This window comes from Cucurbita pepo, chromosome LG04, assembly GCF_002806865.2.
Source record: "Cucurbita pepo subsp. pepo cultivar mu-cu-16 chromosome LG04, ASM280686v2, whole genome shotgun sequence".
Lineage (NCBI taxonomy): Eukaryota > Viridiplantae > Streptophyta > Magnoliopsida > Cucurbitales > Cucurbitaceae > Cucurbita > Cucurbita pepo.
The window spans coordinates 9,803,141-9,829,821 of record NC_036641.1 but is presented as its reverse complement, the minus strand read 5'-3'; the positions used below and the strand labels follow the sequence as shown (position 1 = coordinate 9,829,821).

General features: G+C 35.9%; 4 protein-coding genes, 1 long non-coding RNA gene and 1 pseudogene across 6 annotated transcripts; 5 read left to right on the top strand and 1 right to left on the bottom strand.

The window, feature by feature from the left end:
* Positions 1–334: 334 nt before the first annotated feature.
* LOC111793726 (heavy metal-associated isoprenylated plant protein 45-like) lies at positions 335–1,485 on the top strand. The gene is made up of 3 exons (XM_023675746.1): positions 335–932; positions 1,005–1,080; positions 1,154–1,485. Exons 1-3 carry the CDS (start codon positions 708–710, stop codon positions 1,282–1,284), a joined length of 432 nt encoding a protein of 143 aa, XP_023531514.1. The 5' UTR covers positions 335–707; the 3' UTR covers positions 1,285–1,485.
* A 180-nt stretch (positions 1,486–1,665) lies between these two features.
* On the top strand, positions 1,666–2,595 carry LOC111793798. The gene is made up of 2 exons (XR_002814976.1): positions 1,666–2,120; positions 2,419–2,595. It is a non-coding gene; the product is annotated as an uncharacterized LOC111793798 (long non-coding RNA).
* A 2,253-nt stretch (positions 2,596–4,848) lies between these two features.
* Positions 4,849–9,104, top strand: LOC111793108 (VIN3-like protein 1). The gene is made up of 4 exons (XM_023674842.1): positions 4,849–5,204; positions 6,304–6,933; positions 7,092–7,402; positions 7,502–9,104. The coding sequence occupies exons 2-4, from the start codon at positions 6,506–6,508 to the stop codon at positions 8,692–8,694; spliced, it is 1,932 nt and encodes a 643-aa protein (XP_023530610.1). The 5' UTR covers positions 4,849–5,204; positions 6,304–6,505; the 3' UTR covers positions 8,695–9,104.
* A 1,202-nt stretch (positions 9,105–10,306) lies between these two features.
* LOC111793109 lies at positions 10,307–18,171 on the top strand (annotated as a pseudogene).
* Positions 18,172–20,800: 2,629 nt separating this feature from the next.
* On the top strand, positions 20,801–22,776 carry LOC111793233 (probable strigolactone esterase DAD2). The gene is made up of 2 exons (XM_023675017.1): positions 20,801–21,186; positions 22,256–22,776. The coding sequence occupies exons 1-2, from the start codon at positions 20,801–20,803 to the stop codon at positions 22,683–22,685; spliced, it is 816 nt and encodes a 271-aa protein (XP_023530785.1). The 3' UTR covers positions 22,686–22,776.
* A 73-nt stretch (positions 22,777–22,849) lies between these two features.
* On the bottom strand, positions 22,850–26,594 carry LOC111793232 (nudix hydrolase 20, chloroplastic-like). 2 transcript variants are annotated; one of them, XM_023675016.1, is made up of 10 exons: positions 26,274–26,594; positions 26,069–26,133; positions 25,717–25,897; positions 25,457–25,537; positions 24,873–24,998; positions 24,119–24,198; positions 23,836–23,951; positions 23,510–23,630; positions 23,073–23,161; positions 22,850–22,930 (listed from the first exon to the last, which is right to left on the bottom strand). In XM_023675016.1, the coding sequence occupies exons 1-9, from the start codon at positions 26,568–26,570 to the stop codon at positions 23,092–23,094; spliced, it is 1,137 nt and encodes a 378-aa protein (XP_023530784.1). In that variant the 5' UTR covers positions 26,571–26,594; the 3' UTR covers positions 22,850–22,930; positions 23,073–23,091. The 2 variants fall into 2 exon arrangements, with proteins under 2 accessions (XP_023530784.1, XP_023530783.1); XM_023675015.1 differs by having other exon boundaries at positions 22,906–23,161.
* Positions 26,595–26,681: the final 87 nt, after the last annotated feature.

Below are 26,681 nucleotides of genomic sequence, written 5' to 3'. Positions count from 1 at the left end.
ATGTTCCAATTATTTTAATTTAAAGACATTTTCCAACAAAGCTTTTCAATAATATTGTTTCGATACTCACGTGACACGCACGTGCATAACATGATCCATAAATCCCTCTCTACCCCTTTCCGCAGAGGTGAAACTTCCAAAAATGCCCCCCCGTACCCATTCCTCACATGGCCCAGAACCATAATTTAGGCAATATATATATATATTTATAATATTAAAAATAAAACCAACAACTTTGGTTCAATAATTTAAAAGGCGATGAAGGAAAAAATTGAAGTGATGGGGGCGTCAATCCAATAATTGAAGCTCCTATCGTCTTCATCACTGCCAGTATATTTATATAAATATTTGATGAAGGACAAGAACAGGTCTGTCAGCTCGACAGTCCCGTCACCCGCAGGTGGGCGGTGCCAAAACCCTCTGCTTTTTGCTTCCTTCCTGCTCTGCTATATTCAACTCCAACAATCATTTTATTGAATTATGTATTATAAATTTGGGGGCAGCCCAGGTGAGAGGCATTACATATTTGGGTGCCTTTAAATTCCCGGATTTTGCTCTAAATACCAATACCGTAAAGGTTCCACCTTTTTTCCTACTTTAAATACACTTGCCCATTCCACCTGCCGCTCTCCCAAATTCTTCACTGACATAGCCATGGAGAGACTTGAAGGGTGTCCCTGAAATTTACCAAGATTCTTGTTGTGATCATGGGGAAGCTGCACAAGAAAATTTCAAAGGCGTTGGACTGTTTTAGTCTTAGTCTTGGTCCCTCCTCTTGTAGCTCAGGCTCTTGTTTTTGCATAAACTCCATGGAAGAGCAGGAAGATGAGTTTGATAAACTGCCCCTCATACCCTCTCACAAAGACCAGCTGCCCACGTTGAAGGACGTTGTCAATGGAAACCAGACCTTGGCCTTTCAACTCAAACCCAAGGTAACTAATTTTTACCTTTATTACTGTTATTATCGTACATTTTGAAACAGGATTTGTGTTTTGGGTTTGCAGATGGTGACTCTAAGGGTATCCATGCACTGTAGAGGCTGTGCAAGAAAGGTGGAGAAACACATTTCAAAGATGGAAGGTAAAACCCGACTCTTCATAATAGTATAATATTGTTCACTTCGAGCATAAATTTATTGTTGTTGAATGAACAGGAGTGAGCTCGTACACAATAGACTTGGAGACTAAGATGGTGATCATTATTGGGGACGTTCTGCCATTTGAAGTGGTGGAGAGTGTGTCTAAAGTAAAAAACGCACAGCTCTGGCAATCCTCGCTAGCTTGATCATTATTCCATATGAACAACACCATTATTAATTAAATGTGTACATCGTTGGAAGACAGAGGGATCGGAATTTGGCAGAGAATATTTTTTATTCTCACTAATTTTGTGTTTTTTTCTTTTGATTTCCGTATTCTATATGTTTATTCACCGGAAGTGGTGTGATTTATAGGAATTTAATGAAATTAAATTTGATGAACATAATATATATTGCGATTAAAATAAAATAAATAAGGAAGACAAATATAAAGATAAGAGTTAGCATAGAAAATGTAAATGCAGATGAAAAATAAATAAAAAAACAATATTCAACCAAGATTATGCAAATCATTTTATCCACTTCAAAATACCTTTTGTAGAACATAGCCATCATGNTTACAAAATAATATCTCTTCGCAACGACGTCGTTTAAGTGGTGAAAGTCGTGGCGGTCAGAATTCAAGAGAGAACAGTTGTTCCTTAGCCACCACGACCTTGGATAACTCGAAAGACAAATTAGAAAGGAAAGGAAATTAGAGATTGGTGTAACCTGAAACAACTAAAATTTGATTCAGAAATTTCGCCATGAAATCCATCTTCGTCCTCTTTCTCTTCTCAGCCCTTGTTTCTGTTTCGACCCAATCCACTGATTCAAAAGGCCCAACAATTCCACCGTCCTCTGCCCACGCTCGATTACTGGAATTAAGTCCACCGGCGAGGATTCGGTGTTCGAGGTGGGGATGATCACCGCTAAGTATCCATCCAAGAGTTTCAACGACAGCCCTGTGTGTGAAGAGCGTCTGTCGGCTTCGTAACAGCTTCGGGTTTCTTCAATTCACTGTATTTCTGCTTCTTTTAATGTTAATTCACTGACTTTTCAGGCATATAACATTGTTGTAATCTCCACTATATCTTATCTTTTACCAAGAATCTTTTAGCTCGAGTTTGTGTTGTGTTCCTTTAATGCTGTGATCTCAAGCTATCTTCATTACTGTTCATAAAGAAACAACTGAATTCTCTCATTTTGTCTGGTTTTTTATTCTATGCATTAAAGTAGATTCCTCAACTTTGTTTCTTTTGGTGTTCAATTTTTAAATTTCTTGACTTCTTAAAACTGCAGAATATATAATATTTAACTGCTGTTTCGTTCTTGTGCAGGCCTTTCATTCACTTCAAGCATAGATATGATATGGACTTACTGGATAATGCATATCATATTATCATCAATCTATGCTGCCTGTGCATCCGCCTGCTATTTGTATATATTACTTCTGCTTAACTCTTAGCTCTGGATTAACACTCTATTTGAATCATATTGGTTTGTTTAGTGCTTGATCATGAGCTGATTTGTATTTCTACTCCCTCAAACTTTGCAACTTTGCTCTGCTATTCAAGTCAAACTTCTCACTTTTGGTAATAGTCAAAGCCTATTACTAGTACATATTGTCCGCTTTGACCCGTTACGTATCTCCGTCAAACTGACGGTTTTTAAAACGTTTATGTTAGGAGAGTTTTCCACACCTTCAAATAATGTTTTATTCCCCTCTCCAACCGATATAATATCTCACAATCCACTCCCTTGGAGCTCCAGCATCCTCAATAGCAGGGTCTAATACCATTTATAATAACTCAAGACCATTGCTAATAGATATTGTTTGATTTAGTTTGTTATGTATTGTCGTTAGTCTTACGATTCTAAAACGCGTCCTTGAAAACAAAGTTTTCACACATTTATAAAGAAAGTAGAATCTTGTAGAATCTCACACTTTTGGAAGTGAAAAATTCGTCTATTTTTCATAAGAATTTAAGGGTTTGTTAATGTATGGTGGAAGGATAATACTGCAAAAGTAGAATCATGTCAATTCTAATGTGCATAAATCGTGCATAATCCAACCATAACTATAGGTCAATAATCTCTTCTTTTGTGATCTTGTACTTGTAAATTTTAAGAGAATGACGTAAAATATATTTTCAATTTCTCATGAAACGAAAGAAGAAATATTTAAACAAATCATAACATTCCCAAATCTTCCCCTCCATCCATTCATCCTCATAGCCATACTTGCATAGTGTGAAAAATTTGAAATGCGTCCAACAACCTTTAGACATATTGGTGGGAAATCTAGTGAGTGAACCGACATGATCAAACTAAAACTTGACAGAAAAGACGTAACGTACGTCTAGTACCCCTCACCTCCAATGCACTACGCAATTTGAAAACTATGGACATGCCGACAGGTGGACACAATACATATTGTTGTTGTTGTAGCAGAAGTGGAGAGCCTGACTTACCAGATTCCCCTAAAAGCATATCTTCATTTCCCAATAACCCACCAAGACCAGACCCAACAAAGTTGTCGTAGGCAATTCATTTTACACGCCCCCCACAGCCAACACCAATTGAAGTGGAGTGGCACTGCCCTGGCCTCGTTGTCTGTGCCCCCTAATCCTATTGCTTGCCCTTCTAGCATGCGCCTCTCTTTACTCATTACCCAATCTATCCCTCCCTCTAATCCATAATTACATGTCACTCTCTTCAAATATCACACCCAAACACATCTCACTATTTCAGATTGCCTTGTTGTCTATTTTCACCACTTTTATCTATCTATCTATCAATCAATCATCCCCTTTACCTTTTTCCTTCATTTCAACTAAAACCCACCCACCCTTCTTACCTCCCTACCACTACTCTACACTTTCTTTTCTTCTTGACCCAACAATTATTTCATCAATTCATAATCTGAAGAGATTCTCGATCCAAAAATGAGTTAAAATAATTACATAAAATTTGTTTGTTGACACTATGGACTTATTTTTGATAAGAAATATAGAGGGCATAGGTTTGAATTGAATGATGGTCACCAAAGTTAGGTTAAAGACAAAAAGAAATTAAATGGGTTCATTTAATTTGGTCCATCACAATTAGAAAACGCCGGAAAAACACGCCTCTCATTTCTCAACCCGGCGTTTAAAATGGGGGAGTTTTTCATTCTTCAATTTCCGCCCACCGATTTTTGTAAGTTCGCATTTAAATTGCCCAATAAGGTCCGGAATTGATGGATGATGATTACAGGGAATGCACCAAAATTGTTCAATTTTTACGTTATAAAAAGCTTTCTCGTGGATTATCTTATCTGTACTAAATCATATTAAAATTTTGATCTTTAGAAAATGGCTAATAAATTTTAAAGTTTTTAATTTTGTGTGTAAACTTAATTTAGTCCAATAATTCATTGAAGATTCTGTATTGCAAAAACCGAGTCTTTCTTTAAAATTAAGGCGACGTGATTGGGGAATTTTCTAATTCAATTTCGTGAATTAGTGATTAAGAGTGATGAGGTGTCACGAGATTCAAAAGTCGTCTGATCGGACGGTCGTTATTTGATCTGGCTAAGCAGCAGCAGTGGCGAGGGAGATGCTGGTGGTGATGAGACTGGTTTTTTTGTCTTTCGCTTTGGGTTCCAAAACAAACATGATAAAAGCGAAAATATAATAATAATAATAAAACAATTTGGAATTGAAAATAACGTTTTACTGATGGAAAGTGGAAACTCACGCGCCGAAAAAGTGCGAGTGGGTTTCACTACCCAATTGTAAATCAACGCAGTGGCTAAGTACTTTATATGCTCGCTCGTCACAAAAACTTCGTTCCTATTAGAAGGAGCATTTTTCACGCGCTTCTCTTGTTCGTGTTTTCCACGCTCGGTCTCCAGGTTCCATAACGTGAACATCTCGTACAAGCCTTTTCTCCCCTCTCCCTTTCGAAGCCAACTAACACCTTCGAAGACTCTTTCTCTGTCTCTCTCTCTCTCTCTCTCTCTCTCTCTCTCTCTCTCTCTCTTCTTCTTCTTCTTCCTTCTCTCTCTAGCTTCATGCTTGCGCAGAACAAATTATTCGGTTTCGGCGCATCGAAGCCCTAGATTCGTCCCCATTCTTCGCCGGTACGTCCCGAATATTTCTCTTTTATTTATATCGTTTCTTTCAAACGATTTCCTTGGTTCTTTGGGGCTGTTTCTGTGGCAGATCCATTGATTTTCGAGCTTCCTTCTTGGTGTTGTTCTTTTTTTCTTTTTCTTTCTGTTTTTCTATCCGTATTGTGTTAGTATTCCGCAGCGCTACTATATATGTTTTTCTGTTTAATTCGCTGTAATCAGTATATTTGCTGCTGGCCTTGGTTTCTTCAAGATTCGCACAATGTGTTTGTGAAAATTTCTGAAGCGTTATTTTCAACTTTTACTTCACTGCTGTTGGCTTCCCGTATTTTTGTTTTTGGGTTATTGTTGTCATGTCGTATAAAGTGGTGGCGGAGAATGTTTGATGAAGGTAATGCCAATTGTCATGGTAATTCAACAGTGATTTTCGAGGGAATGGTGGAAAAGAGATTATTTTTTCTCTTCTGTTTATTTTTTCCTCTGGGAACTTGACTGAAATCGTTTCTTCTGTATTGCTGAATCAATGATTTACATATTTGTCAATCAATTTCGGGAAAATCATAAGCTACATTTGGGAGGGAAAGTGTTGAGAAAAAGATGGAGTCGTTTGAGAGTTTCCTCCTGCATACGCATAGATTGAAAGTTCATCTGCTTTTATTTTCTTATTTTTCCCTTGGACTTTATGAAGATTAGCTTGCATTTTATTGTTATGATGAAGATCTTGTGACTTGGTTTCACGCTCGAATGGAGTATACATATATGGACGAAAAAATAGGCAATTTGTTATATCTCTACTCTCTTGCGCTCAAAATTATAGCATATTCTGACGTATATTATGAGATTAGTACTATATTAATTGGTTGCCATTTATTCTCCAATTCCTTTTCACTGAATGGCACTAAGGAATCACTTGCCTTGCGAATTTGGTAAGAAGATTATGAATTATTTTGTTTTTCTGCGTTGTTTGTCTTTTGTTAGTGCTATTATATGAGTCAATATTCTCTTTCCAACCATGACCGAAAGAAATTAAGCTTACATTGACATGATCATGTATATGAATTCATGTTATTTTATTGCCATGTGTAACTTGTTTATATTTTCTATCCAGTTTTGGCGTTCAAAGCCCTGGTACGTAGAGATGCAGAGAAAATGAGCTGTTCGGTGATGGTTGAACAGGTCTAGAACTGTTCTTTAGGTTTCCAAAATGATGACGAATGATGAATTTGTTCAACATTCTGATCATGTCTTAACGAGGAGAAGCTGAACTTAACCATTCTAGTAGTTAAATTTCAGAACTTTCAAAGGTTAGAATGGTTAAGAAACTGGGGATGATGAAAGCTTCATCCAGTTTAAATAATCGGTCTGCTAGTAGGAAGTCGTACAGGAAGATAGATAACCCGGCTCGAGTTCCAACAGCTCCTGAGAAATCTCTACAGTCTGGAATCTCAAGTACATGGGTATGCAAAAATTCTGCTTGTAGGGCTGTTTTGTCAGTAGATGATACATTTTGCAAGAGATGCTCTTGCTGTATCTGTCACTTATTTGATGACAACAAGGACCCTAGTCTCTGGCTGGTGTGCTCTACTGAATCTGGACAGAGAGATTCCTGTGGATTATCTTGCCATATTGAGTGTGCCTTGCAGCGTGAGAAGGTGGGGGTTGTTGATCTTGGTCAATTAATGCAGCTAGATGGTAGTTATTGCTGTGCTTCTTGTGGCAAAGTGTCTGGGATACTAGAGTAAGTAATTTTCTTGTTCAATATTTCCTTTAATTCTCATATTTTGCATAATTGTGGGCTCTCAAGCCGCGGAGAGGTGTTGTTGCATGGCTTATATTTATTCCAGCAATCTTATTCTAGCTATGGCCTGATTGGATTGTAAAATTCTTTACTGGCAGATGTTGGAAGAAGCAACTAGCCATAGCAAGAGATGCACGCCGTGTTGATGTTCTCTGTTACAGGATTTATTTAGGTTATAGGCTCCTTGAAAGGACTTCAAGGTTTAAGGAACTGCACGAAATTATTCAAGATGCAAAGGCCAAGCTAGAAACAGAAGTGGGTCCAGTAAATGGGATTTCCGCCAAGATGGCTCGAGGTATTGTCTGCAGGCTATCTGTTGGCGGGGATGTGCAGAAGCTTTGCTCATTCGCAGTTGAAAAAGCAGATCAATGGCTCGCTGGAGTGTCTAATACAAATCTGAACTGCAGAGGTTTAATCCATGACCATGTTTCTTGCTCCAACTATTGTCTATAAATCTCATTAGCTTTTCTGTTGTTTATATCTTTTCCCATAATTTCATTTTTGACAGATGATTCATTTCCGGCTGCTTGCAAGCTTCTATTTGAGGAGATAAAATCTTCTTCCATTGTGATAACTTTAGTTGAAATCTCGAATTCATCGTCTAATGAGACTAAGGGCTACAAGCTTTGGTATAGTAAAAGTAGAGAAGAAACATACACAGAAGAACCTATTTGTGTATTTCCTAGAGATCAGAGAAGGATTTTGATATCCAATCTACAACCTTGCACCGAATACATGTTCAGAATTGTTTCATATTCAGAGAATGGTGACGTTGGTCACTCTGAGGCCAAGTGTTTTACCCAGAGCGTGGAAATAATTCACAACTCTCATTCTCCCGCCCCTTCAAATCACAGGAAAGAAAGTCCTGTTACTGAAGAAAGCTGTATCCGCAAGAAGGGTCCAGATGATACATCCATTATCTGTTCGTCCTCAGGATTTCAAGTACGAGATCTTGGAAAGATTCTGGAACTTGCTAGGGCTCAAGGAGAAGGTTGTCTTGAGAGCCTTTGCTGTGCTGATGTAAAAAATTGTTGTAGAGTGCAGATCGGTGTCAAGCCAGAAACTCCGGAAGAAGAGCAGCTTCCTCCTGTTTCTCGTGGACTTGATTTAAATGTAGTTTCAGTACCTGATCTGAATGAAGAACTAACTCCTCCTTTTGAGTGTTTTAGGGATGAAGGTAACGGCTGCACTCTGCAGCAGGCTGTTGAGGCAGATGAAGATGCTGCCTCCCATGACATAGAGAAAAATGGCTTGGCAAGATCACACGGCAGTGATGATTCTCAGATCTGGACTTGTGGACCAAATGGCGAGGTGCCGGCTGTTGATTCCCTTACAGGGTTGTACAGGAAAAGGGCAGCTAGCACAAGCGAAGATCCGAATGACTGTGACAGCACTTTAATAAATGGATCGCCGCTCCCATTATCAAATGGTTCATGTTTCTTGGACGAGAACTTCGAGTATTGTGTTAAGATAATTCGATGGCTAGAATGTGAAGGTCACATTAAACAGGAATTTAGATTGAAACTTCTAACATGGTTTAGCTTGAGATCAACAGAGCAAGAACGTAGGGTAGTCAGCACCTTTATCCAAACACTCATTGATGAACCCAGTAGCTTGGCTGGACAGTTAGTTGACTCCTTTTCTGATATCATATCCAGCAAGAAGCCACGAAATGGGTTCTGTAGTAAGCTTTGGCATTAGATTAGCATACTCATGATGCAGAAATCACCGTTAACTCGTACTTATCTTACCTTACCATTTCTCTGCTACTCTCTCCTCTAATTAGTCTGCCGTTATTTGTACAGGCATTTTTTTCTTGATCACTGTCATCAAGTGATTCATTTATATCTCGGACAATGTGATCCGGGTTATGTTAAAGGAATTGGATGCTGATTGCAGAGACAGATTACTCAATTTTTCATAGAATGTAACAATTGGTGGTGGCCGGTACCTGGTAGGGGGCATCAACTATTTCTCAAGTTGTACTTGGTATCGGTGAGGATAATTTGTATTAGCTATCATATTGGCATTGCCTTCTTCCAATACAAAGAAGGTAACTGAAATTAACCTTGAATTTTCATGATTTAATGTCATCTTGTTTACTCGTTTCATTATCATAGCTTATTCTTCTAAAGGTGTTTGGTATGAAATGGTTTGGTGGACTTCTAGAACCTCTTGAATAGCAGGAAAACAGTAACAATAATAATAGTGTTATTTCGGGGACATTTATGAAACTTTCTCTTGGTTAGTTTCCTAGGGAGGACATTGAAGGAAAGTTGAATAAATTTGCAAACAAATAGAGACGGAAAGGACAAGGGCTGTCACTGAAAGGAAATTGTCTGGATTGAACGTTTCAGTATGGGGTAAGTAGACAAAGACATACCAACCATTTTGAAAGTGTCTAACAACCAATTGTACACAATTTTAGGTACCGACGTAAATTGTTTGGAAGGAACTTATATTAAGTACATGTAGACGTGTTTTAAAATCTCGTGAGACTGACAGCGATACATAATGGACTAAAGCAAACAATATCTGCTATCGGTGAGTTTGAGCTATTATAAATGGTATCTCAAGGGGGTGGATTGTGATATCCCACATTGGTTGGAGAGGGCAATGAACGTTGTGTGCTAGCGAGAACGTGTACCAGCAATGACGCTGGCCCCCAAGGGGGTGGATTCTCATATTGGTTGGAGAGGAAAACGAATGCGCTGGCCCCTAAGGAGTGGATAGCGAGGTTCCAACTTATTCTCAATTTAAGTCTTATTTTTTAGGTTATTTAGCCCTCATTTTATTACTAACATCAACATAATTCAACCACCCTTAACCTAAAAATGATTAGCATGTGAAATTAGAGCTGTTTAAAAAACAAACAAATTAAAAATATAACTAAAACTCATACTGAAGCACATCGTGAAACAGATAAATGTAATTTTTCACAGCTTTAACTTTTTCTTTTTATTATATTTTATTTTCTTTAGATACGAAATTATACTATTTTACGACATACCTTTAATTTTACTATACTATTTACGACATACATTTAATTTTCGATAACTATACTATCCACATAATCCGTAATTAAGAATAAAGATAATATTGAAATTACCAAATAATGTGAAGCCTACACGTGGAATAACTGAAACAGAACTTCTAGAAAGATGAAACAGAAAAACCATCCCAAATTCCCAAAAGAACAAATAAATAAACAGCTCAGAATTTGCAAAACGGTGAAACGGCGTCGTTATAGGGAAATCGGGTGGATTAGGAACACGATTACATGGCAACCGCGAGAGCAGGAAGTTGAGAGTTCATTCACAATTTGTGCAGCCACACTGAGACCACTTTTCACTTCCATTTGCTCTCAAAATGCTTCTTCATTCTCCATCCTCGCCGTGCCTCTCATTCAAGATCATCAACGCTCAATCCAAATCAGGTAAGTTTCTATGCGCTGTTTTTGCCAAATTCAGTTCGTTTTGTTGAATAATCTTCTAGTCTCTGAATCTTTTACTCTATTCCTCAGATAATGTTCTTCTCCTCTCGGCTTTGAAGTCTTTGGCTCATAACCGAAGAATGGAAATGCCGATTTCCGAGGTACGTGGAAGGTTCATTCCGAGTTCAGTCACTAGAAATGCTGCTTCTACTGAAGGTAAGTTCGAGTTGATTGTTTTGTTTTGCTGTTGTGTTGAGATATATTATTTATGGAATATATCCTAGATATTATATCTTAATATTCTTCCATTTATGGTTAGATTTATAGTATATTTTATTTTATTCTAGTATTTAATTATTTTATATTTTCCTCATTTGTACCGGCTTGTATCCTATTTAAAGGATATCAATATCAATGATAATATACACCTTCCCAATTATATTTTCTATCTCATTCTTAACATGTTGTGTTAAATCCACTTGTGAAAGTGTAATATATCCATTGGTTAATGTAGAGAGGTTTTGTTGAGTTTTTCGTATCTTTTCCAGATTGTAAACTCCTACTGAATTTGGATATTCGTTGTGGTATTGGAATCCCGAGACAATTGAATTTGATTAGTTGGAAATTTTGTTTTGCTCGGTGAAATTGCATTACAGGTAAGAAGCAGAATCTTACTAGAGTTGTATATTAGGCGTGCGTGCGAATAGTAATAAAAAAAAAAAAGTTAGCGTCATTAATTTATCTTCACGATTTTTGGTTTAGCATATTTTAAGTTGTTTATAGTAACTTATTGCAACTTGTAACTGAAAGGTTCTAAATATAGATTTTCATTTAAAAAGTCGTTCCTTATTGCTTCAGAATTAATTTCTAAATATGGCTGTTGAATTAAGGAAAATAAAGGTTTACCTATTTCGAAAGAAAAAATATATCATGGAAGATTGGGGATAGAACTGATAAAAGACTGTATACAAATAATTATATGGATTGATTCATTCAGTTGTCAATATTTAATGGCGAATTTATGCTGAGAGGAGAAAACCAGGCCATCACATAACATTTTTAACTTGATTAAAGATGGGTCAAAAAAAGCTTATAATCTAAATTTGTTGAGGAACAAATTAATGTCGTGGTAGCTCGCCTTACATCTGAGATTTGGCTAAAAGTGCTTTCACACTATATATGAAGTCCAGCATATCAGCTGTGCACCAACCAATATTCGTGGTTATATCGTAGAAGGATTTCATATTTGTATGTTAGCAAAACGAAGTAGTTGTCGGATCAGTCATCAAACAATCAAGTTAGTACGAGGGTAGGTTGTTTTAGCTTCAAGGCATTTCTTTAAAACGAATTTGTTTTTGTTATCATTTTATACCACATTAACAATTCGCTGGAATATTTGTTTCATCAATCATATTATTACAGGATTACATCTTCTGTTTTCTGTAAATTGTAGCTGGTGCTTCTGTTATGTTCACTGATACGGCTGATGCTGATGTATTAAAAGCCTTATCACAAATTATCGACCCAGACTTTGGAACAGATATTGTCTCATGTGGTTTCGTGAAAGATCTTCACATCGATGAGACTTTAGGAGAGGTTTAATGAGAACATGGAATTGACAGTTTTTTATGTGATGTCTCCTTGTTTTTAATTAAATTTGATGGCTTGTTGGATTACAGGTTTCTTTCCGGTTAGAGCTCACTACACCAGCTTGTCCGGTCAAGGACATGGTAAATGACCCAATCGCGTTGTTTGAACAAGAACTGACATATGTTTGGAAGGGTAGACTTTTTGTTTTTAACCACAAGTTTCTTACAAATGTAACTGAGTTTTTTTTCTTCCACCATGGTTCTTTCCATGATTTTTGCCTGTAGATGTGCTGCAGCAATTTCATTTGTTTGATATTTAATTTTGCCCATTTCTATCATGCGTTGCTTGAATGTCATAATTAAAGGTAATAATACACATTGCATGTCAGTTTGAACAGAGGGCTAATGAGGTAGTTGCAGCACTACCTTGGGTTAAAAATTTGAACGTGACAATGTCAGCACAACCAGCAAAGCCTATCTATGCTGGGGAACTTCCACATGGGTTGCAGAGAATTTGAAACATTGTGGCAGTTTCTAGTTGTAAGGTAGGCTACCCATTTTCATCTCTTTTCAACTCAACTCGATCGACTATCTTTCGAAGTGTAGATCATTAATTTCCAAGATTGGCTTCTTTGCTGGAAAATGTTTGTTGCATAGTTTCTTAAAATTTCATGTTATATCTATAGACATTATGGAACACTGTGATCTATTGTCTTTTCATCCGAGGGGAAAGATGTTGCTACTGATTTGGTGTCCTTTTCTGCATCAGGAAATTCATTATTTTCTCTTCTTCTTTCCTGTTAAAGAATAACTAACCATTTATGCAGGGAGGTGTAGGTAAATCTACTGTAGCAGTAAATCTGGCGTATACTTTGGCTGGTATGGGTGCTAGAGTTGGTATTTTTGATACTGATGTTTATGGACCAAGTTTGCCCACTATGGTTTCCCCTGAAAACAGACTGCTAGAAATGGTAATCTTTCAACATTTCAATCAAAACTTTCTCAGTCAGTGACGGTAAATTATAAATATCTATTTCTACAGAATCCAGAGACGAGAACCATTCTTCCAACTGAATACTTGGGAGTCAAGTTGGTATCTTTCGGATTTGCAGGACAAGGTCGTGCCATAATGCGAGGTCCAATGGTTTCTGGTGTTATTAGCCAGCTACTGACTACCACTGAATGGTTTGTGCTCCTGGTAAACAAATTAAAAGTCTGGAATAATATTAGTAAGAAAGCATATTTGTACTGCATGTCTCAAACTAGCACTTACCCCTTGTACTATAGTAAATTTAATTATTTGATATATTTTCATCACATTTCTACTATTTTCCTCAAATAAGTGCTACTAAGACTGATGAAGAAAGAAACAAGACGAAATGTTCTGCATGTTTCCTCTCATGCTCGAACAAGTGTATATTTAAAGTTCAAATTAAAGACCCATGATTTTCTAATGTACAAACGTATAAAGTAGTAAGGCCCGCACTCCTTTTGGTTTAGTTTAATCGTTAGATGGTTTTGAAGAACCCAACGTATTATGTTTTAAACTAATCCCGCGGGTTACATTTCATATACCAGTTTACTCTGTTGGAGCTCCTTTGCATAACCAGAAGAAATGCGAGGGTTTGATTGAACCACCTATTTTTTCTTTTTAAATACCGATCTAATAAGAACATTTAAATATCGACCTATTTAGCATGTTATTGTCGGTTTATTCCTCGTCTACATTACCAAAGGACGAGAGAGACATCTACTAGATTTTCTTTGCTTATGAGGCCTTAGGAGCTTACATATATTGTACTCCAGGTAGTTTTCATGATTATGATCTGAACACGAGAGTTTGAACTTTTTTTATACACCTTATCTTAGAAGAACGAGTGGCTACCTATTATCAGTGTAAGAACACGTAGCCATTTTAAAATCTAATCAGCTGTAAATAATGTAGGGGTGAGTTGGATTACGTAGTTATCGACATGCCCCCTGGAACTGGTGATATTCAACTTACCCTTTGTCAGGTTTGTTGGTATTTTTTAACCCTTCTACTCGATATAATATTTCAAGCCTGTTTCCAATAAGCATGTTAGAGTTCGTTGAAAATGTGTTTTCCTGTTCTTTGATGAATTAGATTCTTCAGTCTTTACTCTTCTTCTTTGTAATACAATCTTCCTTTGTATCTTATTGCTGCTTTATTTTCCATTCTTGTTTTCATTGGAGAATACTTACGTTATTGTAGAGAGGCTTTCCAATCAGCAAATTACTGCTTACCTTTTTACATCTCGAAACATAGTTGATTCCATTATTTATTATTGGTGATCTGATTGAAAACATATTCAGGTGGTCCCATTAACTGCTGCTGTTATTGTGACTACACCCCAAAAATTAGCATTCATTGATGTTGCAAAAGGAGTTCGCATGTTTTCAAAACTGAAGGTTTGAAATTTCTGATGAAAATTTAATTGAATGTCATTGTGTAAATTTTGCTTATTTTGGAATCCATGAAAGAACAGACAAAAGGTTCTAATGATCAGACAGACTCTTGACCTTAATATACGACTCTTACTCTAGGTACCCTGTGTTGCCGTGGTCGAGAACATGTGCCACTTTGATTCTGATGGAACACGTTATTATCCATTTGGTAGAGGTTCAGGTTCCCAGGCACGTAGCATATCCTGATAATTCTTTTGAAGATAGAAAGTTTTTATTCAATTATAGCTAAGAAGTAGTGTGTCAATTGCAGGTTGTCCAGCAGTTTGGAATTCCTTGTTTGATCTTCCCATTAGACCAACTGTACGTTTGATGATAAATCTCTTGGCGACCTTTCCAAGTGTACATTGACTTAATTTAGATTTTTATGCAATCACCTCAAAGTTTGTTCTTTATTCTGGATAGCTATCAGCATCAGGAAATAGTGGGATACCTGAAGCGGTGGCTGATCCTCAAGGTGAAGTCTCCCAGACATTTCGGGATCTTGGGGTTTGTGTCGTGCAACAGTGTGCCAAGATCCGGCAACAAGGTATTCTGTTTTCACCTTCTAAAAGTGCTGGTATCGTAATTAGGTTTTCTTTATATATTGCTCATGCCACAAAATGAATGCTGATTTTCAATAAATTTTTCTAAATGCCAGTATCAACAGCTGTTACCTACGACAGAACGATCCAAGCAATCAGGGTGAAGGTACCTGATTCTGATGAAGAATTCCTTCTGCATCCTGCAACCGCGAGACGAAATGACCGCTCTGCCCAGAGTGTGGTATGTTCATACAGTGTTTTGTAATTGGTTTTAGTTTATTCCTTTGATTATTTCCTAAATGCAACCATTACATTCCTACACTTGGCAATCGTACCTAGATAATTAGATGCTTTAGTAATGTAGTGCTATAACTGGCACTTGAAACATCTTAGTAAAACTTTTTGGTAAAATATCATGCGTGTAAAGATAGGTTGCTCTTATTGGTGGCAGAAGCTAGTGGGGCTAGAGACTTTTGTATGGCAGGCCAAATTTTTATCAGCATGTAAACAAGTTTTCTTCATACATATTTATTCGTTGTTTATATTAAAAAATTTATTCTGACGTTGCTCTACTCATTTCTTGAAATCTCAGACGCCGTTTGAAATTCAACAAAGTCGGGGCTGGCTAGTCAATTTCATGCTCGTCATTTCACATCAGCTAGCTAGTACACAATAGTTTAGGGGGTAGAAAATTTTGAACTGTAATCAGGCTATTAACCTAGCGCCTCCACAGCCATGACTGCATGGGTCATCACATGTTGGTGTGAAGAGGATTGTAGTCATTGAGACTTGGTTGATAGTAGCAATAAATAAATGGCATGATTATTAATGGCAGCCAAAAATTTCTACTTGATCATTTAATTCAATTTATCAAAGAAAACGATATCTTTTCGTGTGGGAAGAGAACATTGATCGGGCTTCTTTCTTGGTTGATTAATGTCATTATTAGGATATTTCTATTAAGTGATTGACATTATGACTGATTATTTCTCGGCCTAAGATTTGACGGTTTTGATTTTTTTCCCCCAAAACAGGACGAATGGACAGGTGAGCAAAAACTGCAATACGGTGATATTCCAGAAGACATTCAACCCGAGGAAATCAAGCCCATGGGAAACTATGCTGTGACAATTACCTGGCCCAACGGATTTAACCAGGTGAGCAGAATTGCATTTGGATTGATAATTGGCAAGATCAAGTCCATAGTATTGATGGTTAGGGAGGGGGTCGTTTTCTTTTTCCTCTTTCTTTCTTGGGTAATATATGGAATCATTAAAAAGGAAAAAAAAAAAAAAAAAAAAAAAAAAAATCAGAGGGGAGGATAAGCCATTCTCCCAAAGGCCGAGCTAAACAAAATGGGGCTTTTCTGCGTTGGAAGCTTGTTAACTGATATGCAAATATGAAAGAAAGAAGTCAGCGCAATAACTAACCTTATCTCTATCTTCAAGTGGGAAGAACACACAGAAAAAGATCTCTCGCAATGTAACGTATACCTAACACTGATGCCACAAATAAATGCGAAGGGTACTGACTGGCTTCCGAACCAACTATTTTAAAATCTGGGGACCGGTAGCTAGACTGATTACTGTCTATGTATGACCTGTGCTATTGGAAAATTCTAAATGTGTTTCTTTGAAACTTCCCCTCCCATTGGGCATGGCCGTTGGGGATCATGCAATAACAAAAATATTAAGTAGAAGAACAGTTAAAAAGCAGGTAGGGACACGAAAACGCATTAAAGCTTCTATTGTATGTTTTGTTTACTTTTCTTGTGTCTATGTTTTTGGTAAGAAACTTTCTTCTGTCTATCAAGCAGAAAGAGAGTTTGGTTCAAATTAATAATGAATCAAGTCATTTCAAATTTGTAGGCTGCTAAAAATTACCGTCCTAGTTGAAAGAAATCTATTCTGCGTTTTATAAAGAATTTCTAATATAAACCTTATTGACCGTGTAGATTGCTCCCTATGATCAACTGCAAATGATGGAGAGGTTAGTTAATGTTCCTCAGCTAACTCCTGCACAGGTAAATTACAGAATTCCTAAATTTTGTGTTTATGCAAGACTTTTCTAATGATGCCTAAATTGTAATATACTGTTTCTTGTTGGGGCTTCCTTCCCTGCAGGCAGCATAGAGTTCAAACAAATAAATAGATTAGGCTATGAAAAATCAGGATTGTTGAATTAAAAGCATCCCACTTTGGATGGAGTTGGACATAGAAATCCCTTTTAGAGTTATTTGTCATGAAATGGATGCTTAAAAGCAGTGGAAATGGTGAAATATCAATCTTGAGCAAGTAAATTAGAGAAAACTTTCTGTTTCTTTTGAATTTGTTCTCTGGTAGCATCTTCTATGGTTCATAAAACTCTTCTTGAAGTGTAGAAAGAATCAAACCACCGATTTCTTTGCCGAGCTTGGTTAGATTTCTTGCAGTTCTGACTGGGATAAATTAAATTATATAAACTAAGCTTTTCATTTACGAACAGAAAAGTCATCAACGTCCCTGTCCCTTCAAAAACTCTAATGGAGAAGAAGCATGGATGGAGACAAGAATACCTCGTGGGGAATTTGTGAGAAGTTGATTCTTCCCAAACCAAGAAGGTTTTTTTTTTTTTTTTTTTTTTTTTTTTTTTTTTTTTTTTTTTTTNCTAGATATGACCAATTCAATATAAATATATAAAGTAGGTGAACATGCGCATAGCAAACAATTAAGAACCGGCCTAATAAATGAGGAGAGGAGCATGGTAGCAGATATATTTGAAAAGAAGCTAAGTGTTTTATAGAACCCACAAAAGCGAAGGGGGAAGGAAGGATGCTTGCGTTGCTCAACCGTTCAAATTTTGTCTTAAGAATGGGGAGGCTGTCCATTTCCGCCATTAAAGGTTAGCTTTTTTCAGCTTTTAAAGTTCAAACAAACGGATTGTCCAAAACCACACCAATCATGTTCAAACAACTCCCTCTCTTCTCTTATCTCTTTCCGCTGCTGATCCAACGCCCCCACTTTAACGTTTCTCTTATATCTCACCTTTTGGCTTTAATTGTGTGCTTACCAGACAACTAATATGACAATAGTATATATATATATATGTGTGTGTGTGTGTATTTAATGACTAGACAAAAGGCCATAATCAAAGTTTTGTTGAAGATTTAGTGTAGGATTAGGTAATGTGTGTGTATATATATATTGGTAAGTGGAGTAGGTAATGTGTGGATGAGTTTTTATAGCATGAAAACCATTTTCAGGCTTTTTAGAGAAAAGCTTAAAAAAGTAAGAAAATGGCCTTTTCCGTTCTTTCCAATTGCAAGGAAAAGGGGGATGATTTCACTATGCACGTGCATATTATTTTATTTCTTTTTGACTTTTGGCACAACTTTTTGGCCAAAAACCTTTTGGTATATGATATTATTATCATGCATTGATTTTCTTTTCCAAGGAACAATTTCAGTTATAAGCTTTTTCTTAACTTCAATCCATTAAATGAATCATTATATTTTTTTTACCCTTTTAAGATCAGTTNTAAGGATAAAAATGCTTGTTAATTAATGTCATGATCAATCATTCATTTCAATTTTTTTTAATTTTAAAAAATGTGGTGAGCATTAATAGGAAGCACAAGTCGAAATCACCAAAATCGACTATCATATCCAATTGCGTGTTTACTATATAATAATAATACTATTTTTCAATTTATATATTATTTAAATTCAAACTATTTTTGGCTTACAAAATTTCAACTTTTAGAAAATAGCTAAATATTATTTTGTGAAGTATCTTGAAATTTTAAATAAGATTTGTAACAATAAAAACAAGAAAATAAAATATTTTTGTTAGGAAACCTTATCTTTGTTGAATGAGGACTAGAACATTGAATTCTATTCAATATAGTAAAGGCCATAAAAAAAATGAAAAATAAAGTTTAAATAATTGACAAAGTCAAAAGCAAGAACTAAGGTCCCTTCAAAGGATTGAAAAGTTTTTTTTTTTTTTTTTTTTTTTTATAATCAAAAAGCCTTTTCCTATAATAATAATAATATCATTATTGTCTTAAAACAAATGTATATGGGAGGTGGAGCAGTTGAAGAGAGAATTCAACCTTGATTAAATAAATTAAAATTAATAAAATACCCATTTTGACAACTCATAAGATCTATGATAGATATTCTGAAATAACTAATATGAAATGGTTTATATTAATTTATAATCATTGGTTAGAAAATGGGAAAAACAAACAAAATTGCACTTTTGTAAATAAAGTAAATAATTATAAGTAGGTGAAGGTAGTGACTCATTTTGAATTTGAAAATGGGTAAATTTTTAAATGTATTTAATAGTAAAAAAATAATAGAATAATAGAATTAGTGGATTAGGGTTTCGTGGGAGAGAGAGAGAAGATAAAGGTGGTGGGGACACCGAAAATATAAATGAGAAAAGCTGCGTATTGGACTCATCTTCACCCCCTCACTTTCTTTCTTTCATTAATTAATTTTTTTTAATTATTATTAATTTAGAAAATAAAAAAGCATAAAAAAGACAACTCCCTACTTTTTCATCTATTTAATGCTCTCTCTCTCTCTCTCTCATCATATTATATTATATTATATTATATAAATGCAAGTAAAAATGAATGTAAATAGCTTATTTGAAGATGGTATTTAATATTATGTTGATTACGTGGACAAACTTCAACAAAAATATCATTTTCAATGACAACTTTGGAAACATGTTAAATTTTATTTTTTAGCAGTAAATTTATATTCCATGGCTCACAACCTGCCGACATTTTTAATACCAAAACTTAAAAAAAAAAATGCACCATCATTTTTTTTTTTTTTTTTTTTTTTTTTTTTTTNAAATTTTGATTTTGAATTGAATTTTAATTGAGTTTGAATTGAACTTGAGTCGGTCTTTAAATTTCAAGTCGGCTCAAGTCTATTCACCTCATTCATTAATATAAAAACAAGACATTAGTTGTCAAAGAAAGTGGCTATACAACATAATGACTCGATAATGTATACAAATTACAAATATTTTACGAACGTTTTATCATACTATAGACCTAATTCTTCCAAAGAAAAGCTCATACGCATTAAATTTTATTTTTTAAATAAAAGAATTCCTTTAAATGTATTTATTTTATCTCTATAATTAAAAAAAAAAAAATTAACTTTAAAAATAAATAAATAAAAGAATTTCGAAAGGGGTGTTAATAGCAAAGGCAGGCAGTGACAAAGTTGGTCGTACCAACCTAGGCAGCATGCTTAAACCCTTCAAATGATGTTAATTAAAAAAAAACCTTAGATGTCTCCATACATTCGGCCTTAGGCGGCCTCAAGTACCCTAAATTATTGAGATTCCACATCAATTAGAGAGAGGAGTGAGTTCTAGTGAGACTGCTCGCTAGGCCTTGAAGGGGGTGAATTGTGAGATCCCGCATCAATTGGAGAGAGGAACAAGTGTCAACAAGGACGTTGGACTTTGAGATGGAGTGAATTGTAAGATCTCACCTCGATTATAAGTACATTTTAAAAATGTGGAGGAAAGGTAGAGTTTGTGTTAAAAAGTTTGATGAAACTTCATAATTTCATAAAATATTTGACATAATTATGTAAAATATTTGAAGAGAGACATTTATAATAGTCAGCTTTTGTTGTTGTTTACTTCTTCTCAACAACCTCCCCATATTTAAAGGCACAAACAAAACAACCATAGCCTAAGCAGCAGCCCACTTCTTGTTCTTCTTCTTCTTTTCTCCCACTAATTAGTCTCTCCCTTTCCACCATGGTTGTGATGCTCCAAACTGGGTTCTCAACGGCCGTAAACGCCAAGATCATAGGCTCAGGCAGCGAAGTCATGGTTTTGGCTCATGGGTTCGGAGGAAACCAGTCATTGTGGGACAAAATCCTTCCCGAACTCACTCGCCACTACCGGGTGCTGCTCTTCGACTGGACCTTTGCCGGTTCCATCAAAGATCCCAACTTGTTTGATCCTCACAAGTACTCCTCCTATTGTGGCTTTGCTGAAGACCTCATCAAAATCCTTGATGAACTTGGCCTCACCTCCACCATCTTCCTCGGCCACTCCATGTCTGGCCTCATTGGATGCGTTGCTTACACTAAAAGACCTGACCTTTTTCAGAGGCTCGTTCTTCTCTGTTCTTCTCCCAGGTATTTTATTATACTATTCCCTTCAAAATAAGAGATTTTTAATTTTTTTTTGAAACACAATTGGATAAACTTGGGAGGTTTGCCCTGAGCCTCACAACATTTTGAAGCAAGTCCAAAGCAGTTCCGCCAGAGGATATGGTGTCCATATACGATAAAGACGTCCAATTTTTATTGTTCACTCAAATTTTGAATCTTAAACACAGATCTTAATTCAAATTAGATCTTAAAGTGGAGGAGTTTGTGATGTAATCAAATGTTTTTGAAGCTTATCCCAACATTTATTTATCTATAACTCCCAAACTTAAGTTTTTAACCTTTTCATTTGTATTTTAAAACATCAAATTAACTTTCAATTTTATTTTAATACATCTTTTAACTTATCTAAAATTTTCTAACTAACTTATTTAATACATAAACATTAACCTTTGCATTGAACTGTAAAATTTGAATCCTGTATCTAATAGCTTCATAATTTCTTAGAAAAGTGTTAAATAAATCAATGATGTGAGATTTCTTTCGGGGAGAAAACAAAATATTTTTATAAATGTGTGGAAACCTCTTTTAACAGACAAATTTCGAGGGAAAGCCTATAAAAGAAAGTCATCTGACACCGCTCAAAATTTTAGAAAGTTTTATTATATTAGAAAATTTTTAAAGTTGGGGAGCAATTAAATTTTACTAAAAGAAAAAAAAAAAAAGAGAAGGGTTTTGTTTATTGATTCTTGTAGTACAACTTTGGTAATTTAATTTAAACCCCACTAAACAAGAGTTGATATTATAAGAGCTATGGATAATATATTCTTATTTAACTCATTGTGGAGTGGGCATAAATATTTGTCATCGCATCTCTACTTAAACTAATCATCTATATTCAAAGGGGAGGTGAAGATTTGGATTCATCATTTATGTATTTATGTATTTATTATTATTATTATTATATATCAATTGCCCATGATCTTATCTATTTCGTTCTCTTTCTTCCGTAAGGAGAGATCTTATCAAATCTGTCATAATTTCAAAATAAAAGAATTTGATCCCTAATAACAAGTTGACCATTCTGTGTTATTAGATACATAAACACAGAAGGCTATGAAGGTGGTTTCGAGAAATCAGACATCGAGCAAATCATTGCAAGTATTGAATCCAACTACCAAAATTGGGCCACGCACTTCCCTTCTCTGGTTGTGGACGAAGCCGATCCTGTCTCAGTGAGCAGGTTTCAGAAATGCTTGCATGAAATGAGGCCTGAGGTTGCATTACCCTTAGCCAAGACTGTGTTCGGCGTTGACGAGAGAGACATTCTTGAAAAGGTCGACATTCCCTGCACCATCGTACAGACTAAAACCGACATTGTTGTCCCTGCCTCAGTGGCTGTCTTCATGCAGAACAAAATTAAGGGATGTTGCACAGTCCAAGTTATAAACACTGATGGCCATTTCCCTCACTTGACTGCACACCTTGAGTTGCTTCAAGTTCTTGGTACAGTCTTGGGCTTTTGACAATTCAGTGTGAAGTGTAGTTAATTAGTATGGTTATAGTCTCCTTTGTTTCTGCAGCATATATATGAAAAGAGTCTCCTTCGTCACTGCATCATTCTTTTCGTTTCTGAAAACTAGTAGGAACATGAAAAGACTCTTGTCTTTTCTTTCTTTCTTTCTTTTCCGCCACAAGAAAAAATGCAACCAATTCTCAAACACCTATCCAATCCAATCACTATGGTACTCAAAACCTCTCCTGATATTAACTTCCATTATCAACAAAGATAACTTTAGTCAATAGATATGTAAGTTTATAACATCTAGAAAGTGAGCAAATTCTGGTCCAACAATAAACAATATTTAAACCATCAGAATTCGATGTTTGATAAGATTAACCCGAGTTCTCACATTGGAGGAATGAATTTATTTAGAAGCAGGTTCCACTCTTCAAGCTTTGTAGTAGCTCCAAGTACCCCAAACTTTCGGGTTTAATGTACCTACAAGTTTTCAAAAGAAAAATACGTTAGTTACAAACAACTCTGTACTCTTAAGGATACCTTGAGAAGTAATGGTCAATGGGATTGGCTACACAGATGGGTAAAAGATTTGATACGAAAATGATCAGGAGTAAGGACCCAGAGAAAGAAAAGGACTACCAATCCTTCTGCTTTAACAATATTTGGTAGTCTAAATTTACAGTGACTTGGAAATTTCGTCCGTGACAATTTGGTTGAATCCGCGGATTTTTACCATCAAGATCAACACTTGGTGTTGTAACTTAAGCGGATAATGGTCGAGTAACAAATGTATAGACATAGAGAAAATAGTATTATATTATATAATACCCATGTCGAAATAGGAAGTCAATGATGACGAGAGCACAATTATGCTTGAATAACTGTGTCCTCCGAATCACATTTGCAACGTTTGTCACAGGCAACAACCTGAATCCTTCAACCTCCCCATCTGCCGAAAGTTTAGTCAGCAAAATTTAGTGGATGGAATATCTAACTAAACAAAAATTTGGATGAAAAATATATTGGTGCACTCGAGCACCGGGGACGTGGCAAAAAAGAGAGTTATTTGGAGCCAGTCTAGATTCAATGCAACGGAAGATCCCTCGTCTAAGTTTGAATGATTAAGTAAATGAAAATTTATCACGTTAACTAACCTTGATTCTTCGGTATAAAACTTTCAGGAAGCTTTAAATCGTAACAAAATAGAACATCTCTCTTGTAACTATAATCTTTGATGTCTGAATAGGAAACAGCACCAACAGGTATGGCTCTGAAACAAAAGCATTATAAAGCCAGTTCGACTAGTTAAACTTATGGCATATAACCTCGACCTCTGACATGTTGTTGAACTAAAAAATAAAAAATAAAAAAAAATACCACTGGCATGTAATACAAGATTGATGTGAATTTCTAATTAAGTTCATGTTAGGAACTTACTTATTTGATATTGATCTTGGTATGCCTGCTTCCTCTTCACATTCCTTCATCAGATTCTCCCCGCAAGAAACGCCCTCAGGCTGTCACTATTATAAAGTCAGGGGCAAGCTATAAAGGTACAATAAGCATGATACTCAGCAATCAAGGGCACATTTCTAACTTCTCATCTCCCTTGGTTTTTTTTCCTCTCATCATTATTAAGCCTTGCATTTGCATTCCTCAAATCTACTGATTAAACCATGTTTGTGCAGACTCTCTATTGCTCTTAGGAAATTCTCGAACTTCGCATATTGGTCTCAACCAAAAATATAATGCCCTGTTATTTAGTTAAGGATTTATTGCCAAGTCAATGATTGTATCAGTATCAGAACCTATCTAATTTTGTTGTTAACTATACAACCTTTTCATCCAAACTGAAAGCCAAACACAAATAAAAATAATTTATTATTGGCTACGTTGACTAAGCTTAACAAAGCAGGTAAATCCACATTGACTAAGAAATGTCATACGAGAAAAATGTCTTCATATAACTACAAGCCTCTAGCAGAAGAAACAAAATATAATAAGAAAACCAACCTTTCAGAAATAAAAGGGAAATCTTTTCCTCAATCAATGGGAAAAGATTGCAAAGCTCTGTTTGAAAGATGCAAGGAGTTTTCCAATCAACTTTTTCCCACATTTTAACGAGACAGAAGCATGTTTGACATGATATATAACAAAACTAAACGATAGTTAGTTATTATTGATTACAAACCAGCCCTCCAGCTACTAATTCATCCAGCATTCCAGGAAAAGTTTGCTTCATTTGACTTCTTTTTGCTATCCACAAAAATTTCTTTCCATCCTTCTCAACATAACCATTCATCTGAACTCCATAAACCTGTACTACGAATAGACCAAGTGAAGTCAGGTAGAAACGTAGAAGCTAGAGTAACCAAGTAGTAGAATAACTATTCCCAGCTATGTAGACAGATATTGAATGGTGTTGTCAATATTACTTGAGATACTGTATTTATATTCAGAATGACGTTCAAATATTAAAGGGTTTCAAATTTTAGACCTAACAACCAAGCCTGTATAAACAGAGTCCATAAAACATATTGCTTATAATTTTCAATGTCCTGAAAGAAAAGGTTGGATCAGAATATGGCTTCGAGCATTTGTTAAAGATTTTTTTTAATTGGATAGAAACAAAGCATTTCATCGATAAAATGAAATTACAAAAAGAAAAATCCTATCCAATGGGCTATAAGGGAAGATGAACAATTACAAAAGGGGGAATCAATTAAACCAAGAAAATAGAAGTTTCCACAGTGCTGTAGAAGGGAAACATTCCACCTTTATTCCAAAATAAGGAGCTGCTGCACGTTCAAGTGAGAAAAAAACCGGCGCACCAAAGGACGAAGTTACAGGGTACATCTGTCGGAGTTCATGGTTGTACACAGTTAGCACAAGTAGCATCATCTTGTTCTAAGCTCTATCTAAAAAGAACCAGCTTATTTTGACATTAAACTGAGGAAAGCGATTGTATTTTATAAACAGTGACAAACATTGAAAAATACATAACCATTGATTTAAATTGGAATCACAATCAGTACCTCGTTCCGTATACCTGGAATAATTTCTTCACCCAAGCATTTGACTACATTTCCAACTGCATGCGTCCTATCTTCTGGTGTCTTCAACGATTCATGCAAGCTTAAGCAAGCGCCAACTCGAACAGAATCATCCCGGGGGAAGGTAAACACATTCGCATACTTCTTCAGGTGATAAGCAAAGCTGCATAAATTACATTAAAACAAACTGATGGAACCTATCCGTTTTGTATAGCAACAGCATAAAAGAAAAATTTGATGAAATTAGTACGAATCAATAGTATAAACTACATGGACGGATCATATCTTTGATGTATGTACTGTATCCTGAAAGCTATAACAGTAGGAACCTCACCCGTGGTGCACATGACCAACAATTTGGTCATCGATTACAAATGGAAGAAATTCGGATTGCATATCCTGTTAGAAGATCTAGTCAATTCCAAACAGACATGGAACCACATTTCATCAGTCTATAACTGATCCTGCAAGGAATATGAAATGTAAAACGAATTAACGCGCACAATGGCTGCGGAAACTCATATGGCTTTGAGACCTACTGATCCGCGATTGCAGAGCTTGACCTTCTCGAAATAGCCGGTAAGATCTGAGGGATCGTCCTGAAAGCTTTCTGGCAGAGAAATGTGGACAGCGTCTTCCCAAGTAAAATTGCTGCTGGCAACCGATACAGAACGACAGGCGAAGGTCTTCGAGCGGTGTACTGTTGATGCCGTTGGATACGTCGCCCGGGAAAACATGGATGCGTTGGAAATGGAAGAGATAGGCAAAGAGTTACGAAATCGGTGAGAAGCAAGAGATTTGCAGGCCATGGGTTGAATTCGAGGACAAGTCACCATAACTACCAGAGAAGATAACAAATGATGAACAGAGATGGAATAATAATAAATAAAATAAAAATAAGGTTTAATAAAAATAAGAATATTCACATCTAAGATATTTACATTTAA